This window comes from Neopsephotus bourkii, unplaced genomic scaffold (genome assembly GCF_033783945.1).
Source record: "Neopsephotus bourkii isolate Nb327-2 ecotype Australia unplaced genomic scaffold, CSIRO-AGI_Nbou_v1 NB_745, whole genome shotgun sequence".
Taxonomy (NCBI): domain Eukaryota; kingdom Metazoa; phylum Chordata; class Aves; order Psittaciformes; family Psittacidae; genus Neopsephotus; species Neopsephotus bourkii.
Window position 1 is genome coordinate 593,656 of NW_026901243.1, and position 25,432 is coordinate 619,087.

The 25,432-nt window shown below is 48.1% G+C and overlaps 1 protein-coding gene across 4 annotated transcripts in view; it reads left to right on the forward strand.

Annotated features, from left to right (window-relative positions):
* GJC2 (gap junction protein gamma 2) overlaps nucleotides 1-23,824 on the forward strand; it is a 38,178-nt gene extending 14,354 nt beyond the window's left edge. For 2 of the 4 annotated variants that reach the window (XM_061354744.1, XM_061354743.1), the window contains one exon: nucleotides 17,543-23,824. In XM_061354744.1, coding sequence (XP_061210728.1) covers nucleotides 17,563-18,810 — 1,248 coding nt within the window. In that variant the 5' untranslated portion in view covers nucleotides 17,543-17,562 and the 3' untranslated portion in view covers nucleotides 18,811-23,824. Of the gene's footprint in view, nucleotides 1-5,435; nucleotides 5,534-13,060; nucleotides 13,288-17,542 lie in introns of those variants that run through there. The other 2 variants (XM_061354745.1, XM_061354742.1) reach the window with 2 other exon arrangements.
* The last annotated feature ends 1,608 nt before the right edge of the window (nucleotides 23,825-25,432 follow it).

Here is a 25,432-nt window from a genome sequence, read left to right on the forward strand (position 1 = left end):
TTAGACATCCTAGCTGATGTACTGGTACATCAGCTGGGCACTGGTGAGGCCTCACCTTGAATCCTGTGTTCAGTTCTGGGCCCCTCACTACATGAGAGACATTGAGGTGCTGAAGCAGGTCCAGAGGAGAGCAACGAAGCTTGTGAAGGGTCTGGAGCACAAGTTCTGTGATGAGGAACTGCTGAGGGAACTGGGGTTGCTCAGTCTGGAGAAGGGCAGGCTCAGGGGGGACCTTATCACTCTACAACTGCCGGAAAGAAGGCTGGAGCAAGGTGCAATTGGTCTCTTCTCACAAGTAACAAGCAGTAGGACAAGAGGAAATGGCCTCAAGCCATGTCAGGGGAGGTTTAGATTGGATATTAGGAGAACTCTCTCCACAGAGAGAGTGATCAGGCATTGGAACAAGCTGCCTGGGAAGTGGTGAAGTCACCATTCCTGGAAGTGTTCACAAACCGTGTAGATGTGGTCCTCAGTGACACAGTTTAGTGGTGGTCATTGCAGTCTTAGGGTAATGGTTGGACTAGATGATCTTAAAGGTCTTTTCCATCTTGTTGGTTCTATGATTCTATGTATTGTACCCGGTATATCCTATTAGGTGTATCCTGCTCGGTGTATCCTACTAAAGGGAGGTAGAGAAAGCCACAGGATTAGAAGCATGTCTACATGCCTAGAAAACTGAGCGAATTTGGTTGAAAGTGGTTTAGTGGAGCAGGCAGCCTTCTATTTTAAGAGATTTCTGATCTCGCTCAGTCTGCACTGCACAGATCAAAAAAACCACCCCAAAACACACAAAACAACACCTTTTATATCCCCCCCCACGCCCCCACATCCCCCGCTACTGGCAGTAAAACTTTGGCTGGTCTGTGTGAGCCTCTATTAACCTGTGGCCTGTGCTAATGGCTAGTACAGAGACAAGCCTTACAGTAGGAGAGTCCATCCTGCTGTTATTCCTTGTAATGAGAAGCTTCCAAAGCCCAAGCCAAAACAAATATTTGTAGCCAAAGCAGGGGCTGCCTGGAGGGAGCTGCAGCGGGCAGGAACGCTCCTGCCACTGGGCAGGAGGTGACATCATCCAGATTCCTTTGCTGAGGAATGCGGGATTTGCCTCTTCCCTGCCAGTAATTGCTTTTCAAAAACAGATCTGTCCAGGGATGCATGTTTCACCCTACCTTCCATTGCACAGCAGAGAGCCTGAAAGCTGCCCTGTTCCCCTTCTCTTGGCATTAATGGGGCTGTTGCATAGACAGGCACGAAAGAGGATGAAATTCGTCAAATCACAGGTAAAAGCACCAGAAACTCCATAAGTGGGAGTTGTACAGAATTCTGGACAGAGACTGGAGGTGGCAGGAAGGAGCAATGACTTCTCCTTGAGGCTGGCCAGGATGGGGCTGAGTATGTGCACGGACTTTGCATCTGCACTGCTCTGTAGTGACCCCATTTCTTGGTCCTATGAAGCCCACTGACCACGTGTTTTTTGAATGCAGGACTTCAGTGTGATGACTAAAGAGTAAGGACTTGATGGTCCTTATTGGTCCCTTCCAACTTGAGATATTATGATTCCATGACTGGAATAGATATGCTGATATGCAGAGCTGGTTAGTCTGGTAGGGCTAACTCTTAAAGTTTAATTCCCCCTCCTTGCAGCCCTTGGCTTCACTCTTGGATTGAGTATCCCCTCTCCAGTCCCTTGAGCTTAAGCCCCTCCAACCCTGACTCTTCATTAGCTCAAACTTCAGCAAACACCACTAGAAATTAAAACTGGTTGCTAGCGTTCACATGTCATCAGCACTTCCACCAGCATCAGTGATGGTAAAGGGGTCAGTTCCTGTGGGATGGGGACTGCTGCCGTCATTTCAATAGGTGGAACTAGGTGTAGTTCAGCTGCCGCCATTATGAGTCCAACAGGGTGATTTAGTGGTTGGAAAGGCACAGAGGTTTTTGCTCTCAGTGCCTGAAAGAGGATGGCTGGCAGGAAACAAAAGCACCGCTCTCCAAGGCAGAGGTGGCTTTGCTCCTGCACTGATTCTTGAATTTTCCACCAGATTGTGGAAATTCTTGGCTATGACATCTGGACAATTAAATCAAGGGCAGAAAAGAAGAGCTCTGGCCAAAGGAGAAAACCCACGTGGTCAGCTGAAATTTTGAAACAGGGATGGAGTGAGGGCCTTCGAATGGACAGCAGCAGATCAAATGCTGTCTGGGATCTGGATCTGCGGTCCTAGAAGGGGTGAGGTGTGATATTAGGTGTGCTAGGAGAAGGCCTAATCATTTTTGGAGTGAGCAGCACTGGTAAAAACAGTGGGGAAGGATGCAAAGCAGAGCCTGGCATCATAGCATAGCAATGCAATGATGGTTTTTTGAGCGTGTAGGTGGAAGAGACACATCTAAGCAGCAGGCAATGATGTAGTTGGTTGGAGTCAAGTCCCACATGGGGCAGGGCAGCAGTGCCATGGGAGAGACCCTCTATGAAACCTCCTGGGCTTGGTTTGGGTATTATCTTCTACCAGGCAAATCCCTTCCCTTGTCATGTCTCGGACATCCTCCATCACAGGGATGTGTCTGGTACTCGTGATCAGGGCTCATGGTTTGCAGGACTCTTACTGCTCGACAGAAGGCAAAAACATATGGCCCTTGTGCTGTTGCCTTTGGGAGAAGTGGAAATTGGGTTCCCCTGCTCATTTCTGTCTGGAGTCACCCTAGAGACAGCAGAGAGTTGGCTGAGCAGCACTGATGTGGGCTCCAGAGGGTTGAGGTGAAGGCTCTCAGGCTTTGAACTCAGTATGGGCCCAAAGAGCAGCCAGGGAAAGAAGATGGTAGATGAAGTTATGCTTTCAGATGATGCAAGGAAGCTCACAGGCTCCATGGCTTAGTGAATTGTGTACCACAAGTCACCTGTAGTACGCTGCTCCCCTGGCTCCAGGTCCTTATGGCTGCACACATGGCCCACTGGGCTCTACCTTGTCTGTCTCTGTGCAGACCATCTTAAAGCAATACTGCAGATTGTTTTTTGGGGTTTTGATTCATGTTCCTTAAGTTGTTGCCTCTTAATCCTTCTCAGATGGTGTTGTGGTTTCTTATTTATTTCTGCCTGGAGGCTAAAGGGAGGATGACTTGGAGAGGAAGGGAGGGAAAGAACTGGAAATGGAAAAAGTGAATTTTCAAGAAGAGCCTCCCACAACTTCATCTTCTTTCCCCAGCTTCTGGTAATGGCCAGGTCACTGCAGCTATTCACTCCAGAAGATTTCCAGGGGGGTTCCTGGAATACTGGAACATGGTGGACTGGGTGCCCAGCCAGTGACCACCACCAGAGCCACAGCAAAGAGGATGAACCTCAGTGGTCCAGCAGCAAACCTAGGTGTGTCCTGATAGCTACCTGTAGGTCAGAGACTCTGACTTGGCATTTCCAAGGGCTATTTATTGCAAAATGAAGGAGGAACAAGACTTATTTTCTTCTGCGCCCTCATTCCATGGCATTTCCAATACTTTTTACATCTTTAAATTTAGCAATGTTCCCATTAGCAGAGGATGCTAAACTGGCTCTGGGGTGGCAGAGAGTATGGAAGAAATGTGAGCAGAAGGCTGGGAGACTAAGATAGGGCTTGTTGCATGTCATGGGGTGATTTTAGCATTGTAACAGATTAAACTGTGATTGTAGCATTCTCTGTGTCCCAGCTCTAGCCTCAAAGTGGAGCTTCATGCATCCCTGCATGGAAACCAGACAGGTCCTTTGTATGGGGATGTTTGACCCCTACACAAGCCCTAGTGATGCCAGGGGTACCTGCTCTGACAACAAGAGCCCACTGCATCCCAGTGGGTGCTGCAGGGTTTGGTGTGAGCCAGGTAGCCTGCCCCTGAGCCACTCTCTAGCAAAACCTGCACCCATACACCCATGTGCCCGGTGCTCTCTTGGGAAGATGTCTACCTTCGGGACCAGTCTGTTGTATCAGCAAAGAGAGAAACCTGATGTGGCTGCCTGCTTGTCTTGGTTGTGGATCAGCCGCAAGCACTGAGGCACTGTTGGCTCAGACCCATGGCCCTGCACCTCCATGAACTACAGAGAATCCCCTGTGTAATAGGCGTGGAAGGGCTGTCCACCTCCTCCTCCTGCATCTCCCTTCCTTCCTCTTCCGCCTCAACATGCTCATTCATGAAAAAATATCTGTTGGATGGCCATGGGGGGAAGAATTAGTGTTGGCGCGTTGTTTCCCGCGTATTGGCCAAGGGAGGTTGTAGGCTCAGAGGGTTTTTATCTTTGTTTTCACAGCTGGATTCGATATTACCCTTTCATCTCTCCAGCTTTTAATTGCTGCTCGCTCCGCAGAGCAGACTGTTGCAAAGCAGAATATGCATTCATTTTGGCACATAACCAGCTGCTGGCTTCCTGGGGGACAGCTTCCCTGTGCTTGTCCACCTTGAGACTGACAATCTGCACAGCCCTGTGTGCTCATCAAGGTTCAAGAATGGAAGAGATTATGCTCCCCTACAGCAGTGGCCACACAGTGGGTCCTGTGGCTGGGATGGCAACGCTGCAGGGGGGGAAGGTGCTATCTCATGGGGGTCCTCTCAGAGCACCTGGCTGCAGCCCACATCTCATGGCTCCTTCCCCCCCGGCATCACGTGGGGTGAAGGCAGCTGGGTAGCAGGGACCAACTTGATCCTTCCTTTGGTAGGAGGGGGCATGCAACAAGGTTGGGAGGTCTCTGACTTAGTCCTGTGCATGAGGTATGGTGGGACTATGCCAAACCCTCAGGTTCGTGGTCCCAACCTAGAGACATCATGGGTTGAGGGGTGCTGTAGGGACTGGTGATGGTGGTGTACGGATTGCTGGTGGTGTAGGGTTTTGTCACATCGGTGTAGGGTTTGGTGGAGTTAGCATATGGTGTAATACTCATGTAGGGCTTGGTGGTATTTGGTTTGGTGGTGCTGATGTACAGTCTGGCAGTGCTTGCGTAGGGTTTGGTGGTGCTGCCGTAGGGTTTGGTGGTGGTGGTGCATGGTTTGGTGGTGCTGGTGTAGGTTTTGAACAGTTGCGTACCCATCACAGCAGACAGGCAGGTACAGGCTCATGCCCAGTGTGGTGGAGGGGATGGAGAAGGTGCTGCCAGCACCACGCTACATGCCCAAGGGCTTGGTTCTTTTGGTTGCTGCAGATCTCAGAGTCAACCTTTGTTTTGAGCATCAGCATGGCCCAGGGCCAGATGGGACTGGCTCTGTTCCCACCTGGATACCAGCCTGAGGGCATCTTCTCCACCCCAGTCTACCTGTAGAGCGAAAGGGGGGATACTGATTCAGTTCCTCCAGTCCTGTGAGCTCTGGGGACAACATGACACGTGGTGTCCCTTCTTGGCACGGGGCACCCAGTGGCGTCCAGATATGAGGCACGAGCTGCTGACCTCTCCAGTGTCGGCGGGTGGAGGCTCACCTATGTAAACACGTCCAGGAAGGCTCCCGTCCCTTTCCCGCCCCACGCTCGCCTTCGGATCAGACCGGCCGGCCTCCGCTGATGCTCCCATCCCCAGGGCTCCCGGGGAAGGTACTGTACTGCTCACCCGATACCGGGCACTCCTCTGAGCATTCCTCACTCATCCTCCTCTCTTCTGCATGTACAAGTGACTCTGTAATTATCACTGGGTGTATTGCCTAAGTGGTTATCTAAATCTTTACCGGTGATACTGGTGTAGCGAAATATCTTGGTGAGCAGAGTGCAAACCTGCCCTCCTCATGCTGGGAACCCGGCCAGAAGGGTAGGAAAGCACTTGCAGGAATAATGTTTCCTTATTTTTCTTCATTTTCTGCTTTGTCTGTTATCGAAGAACAGTTGGCAAGAGCGTGTCCAGCACATTTGTTCCCTTATTTATCATGTTCGAGTCCCTCTCTCTTCCCAGTTAACTATGTTTAGTTCTTACTAGTAGTGGAAAACTGGACCATAAAGTCACATCCAAGTGCCTGCTTTTTTTGCTTTGGTGTTTGCTTTCTTGTCTTCAAGATCTCTCTTTGGGAGATGTTAGATTTTCTTACCACGAGGGGCAGGCTGGTGCCCAGGTAGCCAGGGCTGAGTTTAGCAGGATGTTTTAGTGACCTGGGGTGGCAGATCTGCAGCACAGAGTTTATTTGGGAGAGTGGGATGGGTTTATGCAGCAGAGGGAGGGGTTTGGTAGCCATCCACAGCCCTTTTCTCCATTTGCATAACACTTGGATCGTGGAGTAGCCTCACTGTTACGGTTCTATCTGACCTGGCAAATCAGAGGCTCCTCCAAAGCCTAGAGACTGAGAAATAGATGCCCCATCAGTGAGTGCTGGGATCTGCAGAGAGGTTTGGTGTCTTAGACATTCTGGTTCAGATAAGATTTTGTCTTCTCTTACAAGTCCTGCTCCCTGAGCTTCACCTCAGTCCTGCAAGCAGGCCACTTGCTGAGGTGCTGGATGATGGGTTTAGGAGACGAGCATTATGTTCTTGGTACAGCAGAATGCAGAGCAGGACTTAGCACCCAGAACAAAGGACCTTAAATCTGCTCACAAGCATAGCAACTCCTCCAAATCACCCACACGTAGTCTTAAACCACACTTTGTTTAAAGCAGTAAGGCATGCATTCTGCCCCAAGAACAGTGTAGGGCAGGTCATGGTGTACACCCAAGACTGTAGGATGGAGCATCCTGAGAATCAGGTAAAGTATGGACCTGATTTAGATACCTGGGCTGCATCTTGTGGGTCCTGTTCCTGCACCAATTTGTGGGGCACTTGTTCACAGCAGTCTCCTGTCCTTGTTAGAGCTGAGACATGAATCCTCTTAACCTCCACTTTTGTTGGCAAATTACAGATATTTCTGCGGTGGTAAAGAAATTAAGAAAACTTGGGATCCAGTTCTCATGCTGAGCTTCTCCTGCACTCAGGGATGAAAGAAACTTCCACTAAATCCCCAATCCAGAGCCTTCTTCCCTATTGCACTGTCATTTGGGAAGGTGCACGTCAGCCCAGGATCAAGGCTGAACCTATAGAGCTGAGTCTTTGGCAAATGGGGCCATAGTTTGTGGTGGGTTGCACTGTCCTTTACTACTAGCGGCAAAAGCATCCTTCAGCCAGAGCCAAGGGCACTGGCAGGATCTCCGAGTTGCTCCAACCCATATAAACCTGGTTTAAATCCTGGTGCGAGAGTCCACCCTGAGGATTATGTGCAATGGGGCTGGTTGAACATCACCACCCTGGCCAGGTGTGTACAATTCGTCCCACCTATTGCAGTGGCAGTCCCCATGTCTTAAATGAGGCGTGTGATGACAGAGATGACAGTATTGTTTTTCTCCCTGAAACTGCTGCAAAGAAAGTAAAATAAAGGAAACTCTCAGGGTCAGCAGCTGACCTGTGCGGTTGTGAAATATTTTCCACAAGAAAACCCAAAACTGTGTGTATTTGCAGGTATTTCCAAGAGAGGTTGGTGAGGAAAGCTGAGGGAGGTGCTGAGCACGTCCTGCTTTCTTTGTGTGGATCCACAGAGGACACTACTGCTCTACCTTTGCTTTGGGGGCTGCTGTCTGTACCCTCAAGCTGTGTCTAAGATGTTCATTCCTATACAGAGTTGATGGCTGCTCCCATCCCCTTCCTCTCACTGACACTATGAATATGGTTTTCACACAGCTGAAAAATAAGGGAAAACGTTTCTCCCGGCCGCCCAGAGCGAGCCAGGGACCTCACCCAGCAGCTCTTGAATGGAGCCCAGAAGCCATGGCTGAGCTCCCAACCTCTCTTCCCACTCCCCTCTCTCCTGCCCCCTTTTCCTGGGGCTCTTCCAAGCTCCCTCCTAACACACCATCTCTGTCCATGCACAGGTGTTAGGGAAAAAGGGAAAAAAAGAAAAAGCCCCACACCTTTCTGGACCAGCCAAAAATGTGTCTGCTTGACTTTTTCCAATTGTTCCCGCATCTTTCCCATGCACCCTGACCTTTTTCCTCTGCCCGTGCCCTCATTAATGCACCGCTGGTCAGTGAACTGCAGATGGAGGAGTGGCCATGGGGGCAACAGGAGGTGATGTGCCGTGAACTTTTGCACGGCAATTTTCAGCATCAGAGGATGGACTTCCTCTGATTTTCATTTGGTTTTATAGTTAGTACAAGTTCAAGAAGGTCTACAACAAGTCAAGCCTGGCTTGGCTTCACAGGGTTGTGCTGTAGCCAGCCACGGCTGGCAATGAGGGCTGGAAAGTATTGCTTCCTGTTATGGGAGCTCAGGATGCTGCGATGGGTTTGCAGGGGAGACATGTAGCACTAACACAAGGGACAACCCCAATGGGTGCGGTTGGAGGTGGCCTTTTATTCCCATTGCTTCTCCAGCTACTTCAGGAAAGGGAAGCAAATAGAGAAGGGAATAATTGCTTGATTTGACCTCTGACTATTGAGGCAGATGCTTTCTTTGGAGCAGGAACAGACACAGGGAAAAATGCTATAAAGGGCTTTGCTGAGCCACATCCCGAGGGCTTTCCATGAGTCCCCTCTTCCTACCTTTTGGTATCAGCCCGTGTTATCTCACCAGCCTGAAAACTTCAGGAGAAAGGTTCCTGTCAGAAAACATGTGTGGTTTTGTCAACACTGAGATTTATCTCAAGAATGTGTCCATCACAGCAAAATGTTCAGCTAGGAAGGGCTGGAATAAACCACGTCTGCTCTCCAGCCCGGGTTTAAAATGCTTCCTCTGTGCTTTTGTACTTGGGAATTTAAATCTTACTGTTGTTTAACCATATCAGGGTTTTTTTTGGTCCTCTTCAAAGTGAAGTGTTTTTATCTTTCTGCAGTCGTCAGTCAGTGATATCCAAAGGAAACATTTTGCTGTTTTTTAACAGAAATACTCTTCATTCTGCTAACAGCATTGGCTTTTTCCTCCAGTCACAAACCAGCGCAAACCTAGCAGAAATTTTGCTTCCTGACCTATCTTCTGGGCTAACTGAGGCACGACTGTGGGACGAATTTCATGGCAATTGAGAGCCAGAGTTTACATTTTCAAAGTACATGAAAGAAAGCAGCTTTCACCTCATTTTCAAACACCCCTACATTATGCAGCCAAAATCCCCACGGGCTTTGGAAAAATGTGTGAGACCAGATTTTATCAATTTGTTCCTTGCAAAAGCCAGAGAACAACTGCAACACCCTGATCCAAATCAGAACCTTCTTGAGTTCATCCAACAAGAAGAGCTGGATGCAGAAAAAAATGAACTTGATGATGAATAGGTAGAGACCTTGTTTCTCTGTCATTCAAATGGCAGATTTGCCCTGGGGTTGTCATCACCACTGTGGGGTCCTGAAAACCCCACACAGAGGTTTGTAATGCAGCAGGTTTTAGCAACAGGCACTGGCTCAGCTTTTTCTGCAGCCTGTGAATTGCTGGTTGTTTTTTTTTAAGACAGTAAAGGTTTTGGCTGTGTTCTTATGATGCAAGCCCTGATTAATGCCAAATCTTGGGGAATGCCCAAAGCTCTGGGTGAAACAGGAAGAGGGCATGAAGATGCTGCGAGGGCTGAAGCACCTCTGCTATGGAGACAGGCTGAGAGAGCTGGGCTTGTTCACCCTGGGGAAGAGAAGGCTCCCCAGAGACCTTAGAGCAGTTTCCAGTGCCTAAAGGGGCTGATGAGAAAGCTGGAGAGGGTCTTGGCCAGTGAGGTTGAGTGAAGCAGCACTGTAGCCATTCCTACCTGGTCCCTCCTGTGTCTGCAACACAGCTCCTGAATGGGTCCTCCAGACATTCACAGTTGGCCTGGATACCATCAGCCATAAATGGTGTTGTTGGTTCAGACACTGTTTCATGACGAAACGGGTTGTTTGTGTGGCTGGGAACAGGAGCTATTGCAAGGCATGGTCCCTCCACCCATAAACCCAAGTCCTATCTCGGTACATTGCTGAAAGGTGCTGGCCTGTCCCAGAGCACCTTAATGTAAGATACATGGCTCTGTGTCCCAGCAGAACTCCCAAGCCCAGCCAGCACATCACCAGGGCAATGACACAACTTGGGTCCCTGGGCTGCTGAAGGCTCTGGAGACTCCAGGCATGACATTGCTTCCTGGGTCTTGTTTTGAAAAGCAGACTTGCCATTTGAACAAAGATGTGTGTCTTAATTTCATTTAGTTTTCAAACTGATTGGATTAAATAAGAAAGGTGAAAATCAGAGAAGAGAATGAACTGCTGGTACACTACAGTACAAAGCTTTGTAGATTTGTGTTCATAGTGGATAACTGTGGGTGCTACTCATCACTGACATAGCAAGGAGACATTATACCAGTTCTCATTATCACTAGTGACAGCACGCACTTACTCCAGTAGAACATCTAAGAGAGGTATAGATCACTAATCTGAAACGCAAGTGATGACTGGGTGTAGAGGTGACTTGGAGACATTACTCCCAGCAGCAGCCAGAATCATACAAGGCTTCAGCATATCAATTCCCCATGTCTCTGTCATCTTTTATTCCCTTTTCTCAATGCCAAGCAGTAAATGGAGGATATGGGTAGGTCAGGAGTGAGTCTTCCTTGGGAGCAAGAAAACAGAAACTGTGTGCATACTCCTGCCATTCTCTGTTATACCCATGCGACAAAGGTTTTGGCATTCACAAAAGCTGTCTGGACAGTGAAAACCTATCTAAAGTGTGCAGGAGAAAATGCATAGGTCAGGCTCTACCCTTCTGGATTCCTTCCCTGGGTGATGGTTTGACCCATGGGTGGTGGCTTGCTGATGGGAACCACTCAATCCGACACTGCAATGGCCAGACCTGCTGGGCAGGAGGCTGGAGCAGGAGCAGATGTTGCTTGGCTTGCCTGGAGCACACATGCCCCCAGAAAACTTCCACCAGACCAGATTGCTGTGTGTATAAATAACCCGCACAGTTAGAAAGCAAAGGGCCTGGAAACACTGCATGACCCACGGGACAGGGACCATGCTGAGCTGCCTTTTATCTCTAAGTTGCTGCCCACAGTCCTGCAGAGCCTGGAAGTTGTTCTCAGCTAGTTATTTTTAAGTAACTAATAATACTTCTCTGCAGCTCCATCCTGCGCCAGCTGCAGCGGGTGGAAGTTTCACCACACTTCTTCAATGGGAATGAGACCTCGGTGACCATCCCTCAGGTCTGATGGATCTCATAGGTCTTGTCTTTAAGAAGCAGATGGTGTGACATGTGCTGAAGATACGGGGTCCCTGCCTGGGGGGGTGTGCATACCCAAGAACTACGTAGTGGCCCCTAAGGTGTCTACAGGGTGACCTACTGCAGACTTGCAGACCCATGTGGGCAAGGAGGTCACTGCCCTGGCATGCTGGAGGCCAGACCTAACCACAGAACAAGCAGGAGTAATGTGGCTTCAGCTTGCTGCATGTTTGCTTCCCCTCAGAGGGGTGCCAATGGTGAATCTCTAAGGAGGCTTAGAGATATCTCCTCCAGACCTGGTGCTCTCCTCTGAAACCAACTATCTCCCTATGTTCTTTGAGAGTGCAAGCTTTGTTGGTGTGCTGTGGGCTTAAGTTAATGCATGCAGCAAGGACTGTGGTAATTTAGCTTCTTTAGAAGCTTCATCCTCTGAAATAAACCTGATTTCCCTAGTGTAACATATATCCCCAAGGGTGTGTTCATCCCTACACCTAACTCAGCTGATGCGGCTTTTCCACTTGCCTATCACAGATGTGTACTTCCAAACAGTGAATTAACTTATCGCTGTGTGTAAGTATACAGTTTGTAACTTAAAACCTTGGGGAAAATGACTGTACTATTTCCAGAAATGCCAGCCCCCCAGGAGACTCCATTAGATGTCATAGAATTCTGTTACCCAGACGAGCTCTGGCATCAGCAGAGGCTCACACACTCCTTGGCTCTTGCAGAGCAGCTTCCAGCAGTATGGCTGAAGTGTTAACCAGCGTGCAGCAGTGCAGGAGCTGCTGTTGCTTGCAAGAGCACCAATGTGAGATGCTTCAGTGAGTAGGAATTGCCCCTCCATTGCCCTTTGGGGTCTTGAGGAAAACGGAGGTCTGACAGCAGGGTGAATATCCTGCTTTGTCAGGACCAGGGATGAAACCTCACAGTGAACCATATGATTTCAAATGACCCCCTTGATCAAAATGTAATGAGGGTGGTGAGGCTCTGGGCACAACTGGCCCAGAGAGCTGTGGCTGCCCCATCCTTGGCGGTGTTCAAGGCCAGGTTGGATGGGGCTTGAAACAATCTGATCTAGTGGAAGGTGTCCCTGCCTGTGGCAGGGGGGGTGGAATTGGATGGTCTTTAAGGTCCCTTCCAACCCAAACCACACTGTGATTCCGCCATCCCATGCTTTCTCCCCTCAAAGGTTAAGTCTGGTCCTTTTCATGACTTCTTGGCTGCTGCTGCTTCCTTCTCCTCCTCACTGTCTCTTGGAGACACTTTCTGCCTTGACTCTCCATTTTCATCTCAGCAGATACCTGGAGCCCTGATTTCACTGGGGTGGCAATGCCAAAGCTTCCAAGGGCAGAGCAGGAATGAGAAGGTGATTTTTGGACCATCACAATGGAGGTTTCCTTCTCTACTTGCCTTAGGCTTTATGCACATTCCCATACTTGTTATTTCTTCTTGCTCCTCAAAGAAGCCAGAGAGTCTCCCTGTGTGCTCAAAAACCTTTCCCCATCCTTCATCTGTTCTCTGCTCCCATGCACCAGCTTGGAGGGAGGTGCACCACCTCTTTCAGAGAAAGCTGAAGCAAAGAAGGAGCTTCAGAGCAGTTTTCCTCACCAGTGAGCCTTTCCTCTTTCTGTATCTATTTTTCCCCAGCAACCAAGGAACTTTTGCCAAAATGTGTTTTCCACATGTTCCCTATTAGTCATGCTCTCTGTCTTACAAATCTGTTACCAGTGCCACTAGCTGATGCTATTAATTTACTTCCAACCAGCTCAAGAGCTCAGCAGCAAAATTCCAGGCAGCGTTCCTAAAACCAGACCTGGTGGCTTGTTTGGATTTAAAACCAGTGCCCCATTCTTCCTGGATATATATATTTATATTTATATATAACACCTTCTCTCCTTCTCCCATGGCTTGGCGAGGGAAAGGGGGGCAGTAGTGGCAGTGGGACGGGCTGGAGGGGTGCAGGCAGCCGGGGCAGGACCCCGGCGGTGGATGCCTGGCTGCAGCAGAGGCGGAGTTTGACAGCACGTCAAATACTTCCCTTGAGCTCCAGTTTCTAACCGCTGGAGCATGGCTGGACCGAGGCAGCAGGAGTTTATCTAGGGCAGGGCGAAGGGCTGGCAGCACAGGAATGCCGGCACAGGAGGGAAAGCCACCACGGGAAGCACCATGTCTCTGTAAGTCGGGTTTCTACCATTGTTTTCCCTGAAATTTAAGCAAGGGTGTGGGAATTGCTCAGAAAGGAAAGACATCCAGCTAGCACAGATGTTTTTCTCTGTTTATTCTGTTCCTTCTTCTGCTTATGTTAGACTCAGATTTTAACATTTTACCAGTTCCAACAGTTATGCCTGTAATTGTGCAGAGGGATCAGTGGATTCTGGGAAGTAGCCATGATGAGAATGTGGAGCCAACACCTCATTCCAGCACCTGGCTACAGAGTTTTCACTACTTTAAGTGTTACTGGTGGGTTGAACGGTTCAAGTCCTCCTTTGTAGCTGTTTTGAAGTGAAACTTGTACCCCCTGTGTGTTTCATACACTGCATGTCAGCTAGACTGGAGGTGACGTGTGAATGTAGAGGACTGAATGAATGGATTTCAAAGACAGAGGGATGGTGGGTCCTCTCATGCAATCTCTCTGGCAGATAATTTAGCTACATAAACCACTTAATCTAATCCATCTACCTGCTCCAGATCCACACAGGGATTTTTCCCCAGGGTGCTGGACTGTGAAACTTTCCTGCTACATGGAAGAATTAGGTCTGAAAGCACATGGAAGATGCAAAAATCCATTTTTTGTGCTATGATAGTTGGCATTGTGAGATGAGGTATATAATCTTTCCCTAGCACCATCCTATTCATCAACAAAAGCAATGTGAACAAATCCTTCCTTGGAAGCTTGCTTGCCTTATAATTGATTCCAGAATATAATAAACTTCCCCCAAGCAATTAATGGCACTGAGATCTCATGGTAGTCTTTCTAGACAGTAAGTTGCGAAAAGCACTGGAAGTTAACTGAACTGGTTGCAGGAGGGGTTTTTAACTCGTTTCCTTTAGTTCTTGCTTTCAAATACAGTGCCAGGAGAGTGGGTGGACACATGAGAGCATAACATCAAGGTGTGATTGTACACAAAGACAACGGTGGGCTCCTAGGGGTATAGAAACAGCTTGAAGCTGTTTCCTGCAGATGTTCCTGTAGATCTGGATGTGCATGGAGGGCTGAGGTGCATGGTCAGTGGCAGGACCAACAGGCTGGGAGCTGGTAACCACAGGTGGTCTTCTCAAAGCAACTGCCTACCGGTTCTGTGCTTTTCTTTCAATTTCTTCCTTTTCCTTGACTCAGGAGGTTTGTGAGTGTTTTGAGCCAATGCTATTGGGTGCCCCTTTCTAAAATGCGGGTGCTTTGCTGACAATCCTGACTATTCTCAGATCAAAACTTGAGTATTTACTTCAAAAGCCCTCATTACCTTGGTTAGACTGCCCCTGCTCCAGCAAACAGCTGTTGGGAGGTGAGCTTGAGCTTTGGGAATTGTGTCCTTAAGGAACACTTGCAAAATGGTGAATTAACCTTGATGCAGACCCCACAAACACTTTAGGTGAGCACTGAAATTATAGAGGAACTGCTCTACAGGACATTTGAAGCCTGTGTTTTAGAACAACATGGGGTTTGCAGCTAGCTGGGGCTGCAGATGGGAGCTGGTGTGTGGCCAGTCAAACTGGGGCCCGTGTGTGCTCAACCCAAGCCCCAGCCCTGCCTCGGCTGGACTCGGATGCTCCACAGACAGATGCACCATGCCCCGCAGTGGGCCATAGCTGCACTCAGTGGGGTCTTCCCTTCCCAGCCCCCTGTCAGCTGGAGCTTGGCTGAGTGCCCAGATTAATCCTGCAAATCATTTAACGCCCTGTATCTGCCCCATTTGCCCATATCTGAATGGGGAAACCAGAGGAAGGATTAAACACACTTTAGAGTGTATCCACTTTAAAGAAGCAAAAAAGGCACTGTGAGGGGATGCTTTCCCGTCTCGCCCCTGTGTAACCTCAATTTCCTCAATAAATAAAGAATAGCTCTGTGAGGATCGCTTTCCACATTTTTCTGCAGTAGCTGAGTTGTCCTATCTGCAGCAGTGCTTCTGTACTGATCACTGGATCCAAGGCATCACTTTTGGTGCAGGAGATAGGGATTCTGGTCCCAGCAGCTTTGAGGGCTGTTGTTCTTCACGAGGTAAGTTGAGGGCAGAGAGGAGAACTTCCCCACCTCTTCTTCTGGCTTATTACAGCCCGTTATTACAGCTTCTTACAGCTGTTATTACCCAGCCTGGAGTGAGCTGTTTCTTTGCTCCCTGCCTCAGTTTCTCCAGCTACAGGATAAGAATAACACCATCTGCAGAGCACTCCCACAGTCTCGTTCTGGCGTGTGAAGACTTGGGGGTTTGGGTTCGCAGAGGATTTGTTTGATCTAGAAATAGCAAGGTTAGAAAATTCCATCTGCCTGGTCTCGAGAGCCCTTGACAGCAGAAGAATTTCACTGCATCTTGAGCCTTGGGCTGCACTGCTACCTCCCTGGGCAGCACGAAGCTGAGCACTGAGCAAACCAGGGCTGTTTGGCTCCTGTCCTAGGAAGCAGCATGAGCAAAACTGCATTCCAGAAAGGCTTGATATAGAGAACAGAGCAAGGCACATTTCCCCTTCTTGCTTCTGCATGGGGCTGTGCCCACAGCTGATGCTGGTGGCTGCTCCCGCCCTGCACCTGGTGTGGCTGATGGGCTTAAAACCCAGCTTGTGCCATGGAGATCCTAGGGCTTAATTTTGTGTCTCCGTATAAAAAAAATGCAAAATCAGGTTAGGACCAGGCTTGTACCTCATTTTACCTCCACTCAATATATGGACAACAGTTCCTTCCTCTTCCTCTTCATGTTTGTGGAGCACTGCAGGGGAGTAGCCTGTGCTAGGCCAGCTTGTGCTGAGCCGTAACACACCATTGCCATGTGCTATCCCATGCTAACTTGCTCTTGTCCATGCTCATGTTCTTGGTTCCTACATCTGCCACCAACATATATACTCTACAGTTCTGGGTGTCAGTTCACAGATGGGATAGGGCATACAGATGCCTAATTTACTGCCTGCCATCAGGTACCTGTGTGGAAACAAAGTGGGTAAACTCAATAACAAGGTGGAAGATCATTCAGAGAAGGGATGCAGGGGAACAGGAAGGATGAGCCCATTCCCTGTTGTCCTGGGGTGAGAGTCCTACTGTTCCCTGTGACAGTACTCTTTGGGTCTGGGTGCTTTCCCTATTGCTCACTGAATCACAGACTGGTTTGGGTTGGAAGGGACCTTAAAGCTCATCCAGTTGAACCCCCCTGCCATGGTCAGGGACACCTTCCACTAGACCAGGTTGCTTCAAGCCCTATCCAACCTGTCCTTGAGCACTGCCAGGGATGGCGCAGCCACAGCTTCTCTGCACAACCTGTGCCAGGGCCTCACCGCTCTTACAGGGAAGAACTTCCTCATATCTAATCTAAATCTACCCACCTCCAGGTGTCCAGGTATCTGTCAGGGCTGCTGCCAGTCAAGCAGTAACATTGACTTCTGCCCTTAATGATGCCTGGGGTTACCCAAGGAGCCCAGGCTGAGGCCCCACTGCAAGTTAAGCTACACACAAAATGGTTATTACAAGCTCTTCCTCCACAGCTGTCTCCAGGTCTAATAAATGCATGTTTTTCTCTGAAAACTTCTCAAGATTTATTTTTAAAACAATCTGCATTTGGTTAAACATTTGTTTTGTTTTGTTTTGTTTTTTTCAAAAGGAACTTAAAAGGGCCATCAGCCTGTAAACATAAATATTCCCATTCTTTTGCTGATTCTTTGCATTTTTCTGGGTTTGCTAATAAAGATATTTGAGCAGTGGAACTCTGTGTTATGGACAGCATCCTCTACTCCCATGTTCAGCTCAGGCGCTTGAGCACATGGCATGCAGGAAAGAGATTATCACAAGCTAACCACCTTTTCATGCCTAGGTGGCTTCCATGGTGCCTTGCATTCACTTTTACAGTCACCCAAACCCTTCTTACAGCACAGCAACATCTTGAAACAGGCAGCAAAGCTGGGAATGGTGAATCTAGTAGGTGCTGTGGCTTGTTGCGTTATTCATCTTTGTTTATCCAGTACCACCAGGTATCTCTGCCTCTGTTTACAGTGGTGCAGCATGTTCCCACACTGGCCACAGCTTATTCCCCGATGCTGCACTCTCATGGTCAGCCCCATGTCATGATCCATTACAGGTTCCAGGGAGATGGGCTACAGCAGTGAAGGGTGCCTCTTTGAGATAAAATTACTTAATCTGTCACAGATGTGCCAGTGTCACAGCTGTATCATGGGCTGCAGCACAGATGTTAACTTACAGCTATGTTACTTATTTCCCCCCTCTTCTTGCAGGTTATAACTGAATAGCCCTTATGACCAACATGAGCTGGAGCTTTCTAACCCGCCTGCTAGAAGAGATTCACAATCATTCCACCTTTGTGGGGAAGGTCTGGCTCACCGTGCTCATCGTCTTCCGCATTGTCTTGACAGCAGTGGGAGGGGAGTCCATCTACTCTGATGAGCAGAGCAAGTTCACCTGTAACACCAAGCAACCTGGCTGTGACAATGTCTGTTATGATGCCTTCGCGCCGCTGTCACACGTCAGGTTCTGGGTCTTCCAGATCATCATGATATCCACCCCTTCGGTCATGTACCTGGGCTATGCCATCCACAGGATTGCCCGGTCGGCGGAGGAGGAGAAGAAGTTCAAGGGATTCAAGAAGAAGAAGCAGTTTGCTTTGAACTGGCAGGCAGTGCGCAACATGGAGGAGGCAATGGAGGCTGATGAAGATGAGCCCATGATCTCTGACGACACAGCAGAACGTGAGAAAGCCAAAGCCAAGCCCAAGAGCAAAGAGCAGCAAAAGCATGATGGAAGGAGGCGTATCCAAGAAGAAGGACTGATGAAAATCTATGTCTTTCAGCTACTTACCAGAGCTTCATTTGAAGTTTGCTTTTTGATAGGGCAATATTTACTCTATGGCTTTGAGGTGGAAGCCTATTATGTCTGCAACAGAGTCCCTTGCCCTCACACTGTGGACTGCTTTGTGTCTCGGCCAACAGAGAAGACCATCTTTCTCCTGGTGATGTATGTGGTGAGCTGCCTGTGCTTATTGCTGAACATGTGTGAGATGTTTCACCTGGGGTTTGGGACCATCCGAGATGCCATTCGCAACCGGAAAATCAACAGCTTCAGGCAACCCCCGTACAATTACGCCTACCCAAAGAACATCTCCTGCCCTCCTGAGTACAACCTGGTAGTGAAATCAGAGAAGTCCACCAAGATCCCAAACAGCCTGATGGCTCATGAGCAGAACTTGGCTAACGTTGCTCAGGAGCAGCAGTGCACCAGCCCAGATGAGAACCTCCCGGCAGACTTGTCCACCCTTCACAAACACTTAAGAGTGGCCCAGGAGCAGTTAGACATAGCATTTCAGAGCTACAGCAGCACCCAGGGCAACACACAACCTTCTCGAACCAGCAGTCCTGCCTCCGGTGGCACAGTGGTAGAGCAGAACAGGGCCAACATTGCTCAAGAGAAACAAGGTGCTAAACCCAAGGCCAGCTTGGAGAAAGGAAGCTCAAGCAGTAAAGATGGAAAGACATCTGTATGGATATAGCTTTGACTAAAAGGAGAGAGGGCAGTGTAAGTGGGAGCTTTATTTTGGTTTGTTTCTGTTTTTTGGTTACTGCATTCATTTCACAGGGCACAGGCACATTTTTTGTATGAGAGTCAAGAGAGAAAAGGAGTTTCAGACCAATTTAGTGCTGTCTTCCAGTGTGTTAACAAAAGACATTTCTTCCCTTTCTCCAACATGTTCTCCAGCTGGCAACCTCCAGTGAGAAACAGCAACCCCCTGACATCTCCTACCCCTTTGGTCACCACCGGAGCCCCCAACAGAGACTGGACAGCATGTTATAATGGGAAGAAGAGCTGCTGGTGGCTCAGAAGAGAAGTCAGGCCAGCAGCGAGCAGCTCTCCTCCTGCATGGCAAGGCTAAAGTGCTGTAGGTCAGGCAGTGTTTAATTACTAAATATCCTTAATCAAAATTAATTCCTGATCCCTTGATAAGCAAAAAAAAACCAACTGACATATTGCATGAACCTTCATGACACACTTACAGCTGATGTCCCACTTGAACTGTTAGATGCTCTAGCAGGCATTGCTGGAAATGAAGGCATGGCTGGATGCTGCAAGCCACAAGCTGGCACCCACATCAAGTTATGGGGCAGAAACAGAGTGATTGCCTTACACAGGGAGACCTGAAAGTATAGCACAGCGTGGAAGTTTTTGTCTTTTATTCCTCTGCATCAAAACAAAAAGCAAAATGACCAAACACTACACAGCAGGAGCAAGCAGTGACATAGCATCATACCAGTGCCTGTGCAGCGCTTGCTACAGATGTGACAGGAATCGTTGCAGTTCCACTGTTTTTAACAAACTGTTGCTTCACATCACCAGAAAGTGCCTTTATGCAACCAGGAAAACAAAACCATAAAGGGTTTAGACTTCTTTATTTGCTGAATTCTACTAGAGACTGGAAGATCAGTGTTGGCAAATTTGTTTTCCTGTTCAATTGAACCCTTATAAATAGTGGCAGATGGCAGGTCTATGCATGGTGTGTGTATACATGTACGTATATATACAGCCACATATGAATATGTGTGTGTGAATACAGACATAGAAATATATATATATATATATATATAAATGTAATATCAACCCTCTGGTAATTTTACAGCCTTCCACCTCCCCTGGGAAACCCAGCTGGTCCAGGACTATGGCTGATCGCATCCCGGAGCAGCCTTTGGGCTTCTACCTTCCAGCCTCACCTGGGAAACTGGCAGTTTTCACACACTTAGTTGGGGGTCCTTAGCAATGTGATCTGGCTTCAGTGGGGGCAAGACCAGGACAGTAGCAAGAAGTTTTCTCCCTACTCCATAACGAGATTTTTTCAGCTTGGCTTGGTTTTAGGGTAGTTTTCATGCATCTACAGAGTCTGGGGGCATGTTAAAATCAAGCTGCTGAGCAACAAGGCTCCTGCTGGTGCCAAGGACATGCTTTTTCAGGGTGGTTTCATCCCATGTGTTTTGTACAGCTGCTGGGCTATGGCTTTGTTCCCTTCCAGTAACACAGAAAGAAAACATCATCACTGTGAGCAGGAGGAGCATGTCCTTGTGCTTATTCCTGCCAAATATTAGAGGCTGAAACCAGTAACTGCCCGATTCTGTCATGTGTCAGAGCTGGTCTGACCCCTGAGATGTTCCCAAGATGCCTGTGGCTTGGCAGATGCTCTCACAGCATCCCAGGATTCCAGTGATTGATTCACCACCATGGAGAACCCAAACAGACAAAGCCTCCAAGATCTAACCTAATGTAAAATAGTAAACCCAGAGCTGCCCTTATGCAAGCTGTTCCCTCAGGGCTGTGCCAGCCACACAAAGGCTCATGCATTTCCCCATGCCGGTATTTCTGATCCATTGGATCTTCATGACTTCTCACTGGGCATCTTTCTCATGTCCTTAAGATCAGTCCCTGAAAGTTCTGAGAATGCTTGTTTTGAAGGTGGCTGGGCCCTTTGGCCATTCCAGGGAACAGGCAGAGAATTTGGGAATGGCCTTCAGCTCCTGGGAACCTCAGCTGAGCTGTGCCATGCCATTAGAGTACAGTGCCAGCAGCAAAAAAGTAGATTCAAAAAGAAAGCAAAGAAACATCCTATGAGATATCCAGCTGAAAATATTTAGTATGGCTTTGCATAACAGTCTGGAGAAGTTTCAGGCTTGTTCCTGGTCCTGCAGAAGGCATTGGTAAAACCCCTGGAGTACTGCCTGCTCCAGCTGCTAGAGATCTACTCCTTGAAAATGGAAAACTGCATCCATGAGGAGGACCAATGCATCCCCCCAGCATCAACAGTCAGTAGTAACACACATCCACTGTATGCAGGGATGGCCCATCTTGCCATGAAATTTGCATGAAAGGCTCAGAAAGCCCACGCCACAGTGGTGGGGAGACGAACATATCCAACTACACTGTTTGTCCTTGTTCTTTGTTTGGAAATGTGTGCTCCTTCTGGGCTGGGGCTGTGCTGCGCAATGCAGGAGAGGCTGTTTGCTGATGGTGCTGCTGTCATAAAGACAAATATATGCAGGTCCACAGACCAGGGCTGCTGGGAAGAAGAGGTGTTGCTGGGTAGAAATTTGTTCCTTAATAACTACAGCTGTCCAGGGCACAAAGCTTGTCCTCCACATCAATGCGACTTCTCTTTTACTGCCAGCCCTGTGTCCCATGGGAAACGGTGTGTATTTAAAGTCATCTCAAGGGAAAGATGGAAACTCTGAGGAGAGTGATGGCTGGATGCTGCCTGGGTTTTTCAGATTCCTTCCCGATAAGCAGCAGTATCACAGCCCCAAATAAACTTGTCCTTCCCATGCAACGCTGTAAGGCCCAGTCCTGTGCAGGAGTCTGGATTTTGGATTGTTCCTGCCCATAACAGTGAAACTTTCTTTAGCCCCAGCCATGAAATGAGCATTTCCCAACGAGTCACATCAGCCTCTCAGCTCCTGCTGACCTGTGGATTCACCAAGTCACCAAACAGAGGGATAGGCATGTGCCTCCCTTGCACTTGCTTCCAGAACCCATCCTGGCCAACACCTCACCATGAGGAAATCAGGGGACAGATTTTAAGCGAAAAAACACAGAACCTGGTCACAGAGACTTGACGGACTCATTAAACCTACTTTATACAGCAGGGCTATATCCCCTGCCCCAGTGATACAGCTGGCCAGTGCTCAAGGGTTGATCCTAGGGCTCCATGACTGCAGGATCAGAAATATTCAGAGCAACAGGGCTGGAAAGGACTACCACTCTTCTTGCCAACTTGGCACCATCAAATGTCTCCTTAATAGCTAACATGACGCCCCCTTGCTGCAACCTGTTGTGTCTCCTCCCCTCAGCAGACATGGAGAATGTCTCATGCCTTTAATGTCTGCAGAAGCTTTCAGGTGTTTGAAGGCTATTTTCATCTTCCTCAAGTCTGCTGTCAGCTAAACAACTCCAGTGTCATCAACTTTTATCCAAGGGCTGCTTTCCTAGCATGGTCTTCCTTGGTGTCTCTGAACCACCAGCAGCAAGGTCACGTCTTCCAACTCTGCTCCTCTATTCACGCACCTGCCACCCTGGTCCTTCCCAAACCCCCATCTTCTGCAGACATGGGGATTGCTCCCCTCTTCAGATGTGGGCTTGTACAGTCAGAATCTTCCTGCCATCCTTCAAACTGCCTTTTTATTTTCATACTGCAGTAAGGGGGTTTTGAGTGGTCTGTTGGTCTGCAGCAGATTTGCAGCCTCCTCCTGGCTGGTGTCACCATACATTTAATACGCACACACTATTTTCCAAAGTAAAAGTCAATAATTGCAATGTTGATGAGTACTAGAGCCAGGGCAGAACCTTGGGCAATCAATACAACCTACTCGTTGGGCAGGGAGATAGATAGGGTAACTGCTCTCTCAGCCATCCTTCCAGCCAGCCCTGCTCATTTATCAGGCTTGAAATGCTTCTTTGTGCAAAATGCTTTCCGAATGAGGGCTAATCTTGCTTCCCCATGTTTTCCAAGTGTTTTGACAGGGACAGAAGCACAAAAGCACATTCCTGGCAGGATTGCTGTGGTGCTGTGGGCTGCCTGGGAGAGAAGCAGTTTCCTGCAAAGTCCAGCCAGCCTGGGGGACACCACTGACTCCTCTGACCTCAGTTCTGCCAGATCACATCTGAGCCATACAGGAGCCAGCACGAGTCAGAGAGCCCCAGAAATATAAAGGATTATTACTATTATGTATACCGAGTTGCTCACTTACCCCCTTCCTCCTTCACTCCTTGGACTCTAAAGCCTGTCAGGTATTGCATCTTCCCATTGAGTCATTGCCACGAAGGTGACAGACATGAATTAATGTCTCTGCAGAAGTGACTACTTTTCAAGGAAAGAGCAAAGATCCCTTATTTTATTGTGTCAGTTTGGGAAGGAAAAAGATAGAGAGGCAAAATATGCATAACCACAAGCAAGATTCCCATCACAACCATTACAAACTAAACTGGCAGCTCAAGGAATTTCAATTAGATGACAGGAAGCAGAAGAAACACCAGTAGTATAATTAATTCTTTGCTTTTTCTTTTCTTCACAGGATAGTAGTTTTGTTCATACACAAGAGGGGTTTAGCTTTGTAGCTAAACTAATCATAAATGTTGACTCTCTTGCTAAACTTGGTCAGATTAAGTGCCCACACTTATATTTCTATTCTTACCATTCAGGGCCAGGAATGTCCCATGTAAAAGCCAGATTACCTTGTTGCTTGCATTGCATTCCACTGGGAAATACTTGAACTTAACTCAAGGCCATAACCAGTCTGTGCTGTTACAAAGTTTCTGGGATTGTTTTTGTTGTTGTTCATTTTTTAATGTACTAACTGTATTTACAGTAGGATTTTTTTGAGTATGAGGTTGAATCTGTAAGTATTTTTCAGTGTAAATGTTACATCTGGACTGTAATTAGAATAGTAAACACTGCTCAAAAGAGAAAGATCAGTCCAACTCTTCAACTGGCTATTCCACATCCCTTACTAATAAAACAGAATAAAACTTAATTTTGTTACAGTATGTAAAGAGTTTGATGTTTCTGTGAGAAGGGCACTGAGTTGATGACAAGAAATTCTTCTCAATCTATTATTTGCCTGTTTTCACCATGTAGGAGCTTTATTTTCCCAGATATGGCTATAAATCACTGCAAAATATTTTTGCCTTAAGGAGTAGTTGACCTTCTAGTTGTTTGGGATGTGTTGTCTCTCTGATGAATCACTGCCTACAATTCCTTCAGGCACAGAGCTGAAACTCCTTAGGAAAGCCTGTACATTCAAAAGCAAGAAAACTTTGCAGAGCCTGGGAGAAACTGATTTGAGCTGAGCAACCAATGGAAAAGCACTGGTGAGAAAGCATGCAGTTCTGAACGACCTCAGTCTTTGCTCTTCCCATTAAATCACAGGCATGTTCACCCACAACCCCTGTCCAGTCTTCAGGAAACAAATTCTGGACAGGAACATGCAGGTTTTTTCTATTTCTCTTGCAGTTCATAGGATCATAGACTTACATAATCCTAGAATGGTCTGGGATGAAGAAGACCTTAAAGCTCATCCAGTTCCAACCCCCTGCCACACACAGGGACACCTTCTACTAGACCAAGTTGCTCTAAGCCCTGTCCAACATGGCCTTGAACACTGCACGATGGGACAGCCACAACTTTTCAGGGCAACCTGTGCCAGGGCCTCACCACTCTCATAGGAAAGATAAAGTTGTATCTTTGCAACTTCTTTGGCACGAGCAGGACTATCTCCCGTCAAGAGATAGATAATAGGATCCTCTACCATGTCCACAAGAAAGGTCAATAGTCAGAAGCACTTCAGCCTCATAAGTCACATCCTTGGCAGTGCTACATGAAACACACAAAAGAAGGGAAAAACACTGCGAAATAACAGGATGTGTTTCAAACCAGCAAAGTCTGAGCAATAACATGAACTTATCCTTGCTGTTGGCTGCTGGGTTGGTACCAGGCTTACTCAGACGTAGAAGCACCCCTTTGTGGCTGACCTTAGCTTGATGTGGCTGCTAGCCACAGTCATGCAAGAAAAAAACCCTGTAGCAAGTCTTCCTCACTAGCAGCCTTCATCCCTTGAAGGCAAGCTCACTCCAGGTCTCTAAGCCCCAGCCCATGGGCAGTCTCGTCCTGTCCTGATAGCTTAGGGGACTGGCATTGGTGGGAAATGAGTGAGCGAGAGTGAGTGAGTGAGTGAGTGAGTAGCAGACTCACCTCTTGTCCCCAGGTCACCTCCAAATTGTTGCTGATAGAGTGTGGTGCGGACAGTGCCCACAGAGGGAGATAAGGGTGATGGGGCCCCTTGAGCCTAATGCTCAGTATGGAGGAGGAATGGCGAAAGCAGCCTGTATTTTTGGAACAGAGCAGTTGCAAAACCTCTCATTTCTTTAGACAGCCAGGCTAAAAATACCACTGACTTTCCAGCGTCCCATTCTCTCTGGAACCTCAAGATTCATCTATTTCATTAGCTGCTCCATGCTGCAGGCAGTATTCCTGTCAACAGCATCTCAGTAGTCGCTAATCACTCCCCCTAGGGAAATGCTAGTAACAGCTTTACCTTCATTTTCAGCCCCACTAGCACAGAACAGCCCCCTTGGTGTACGGA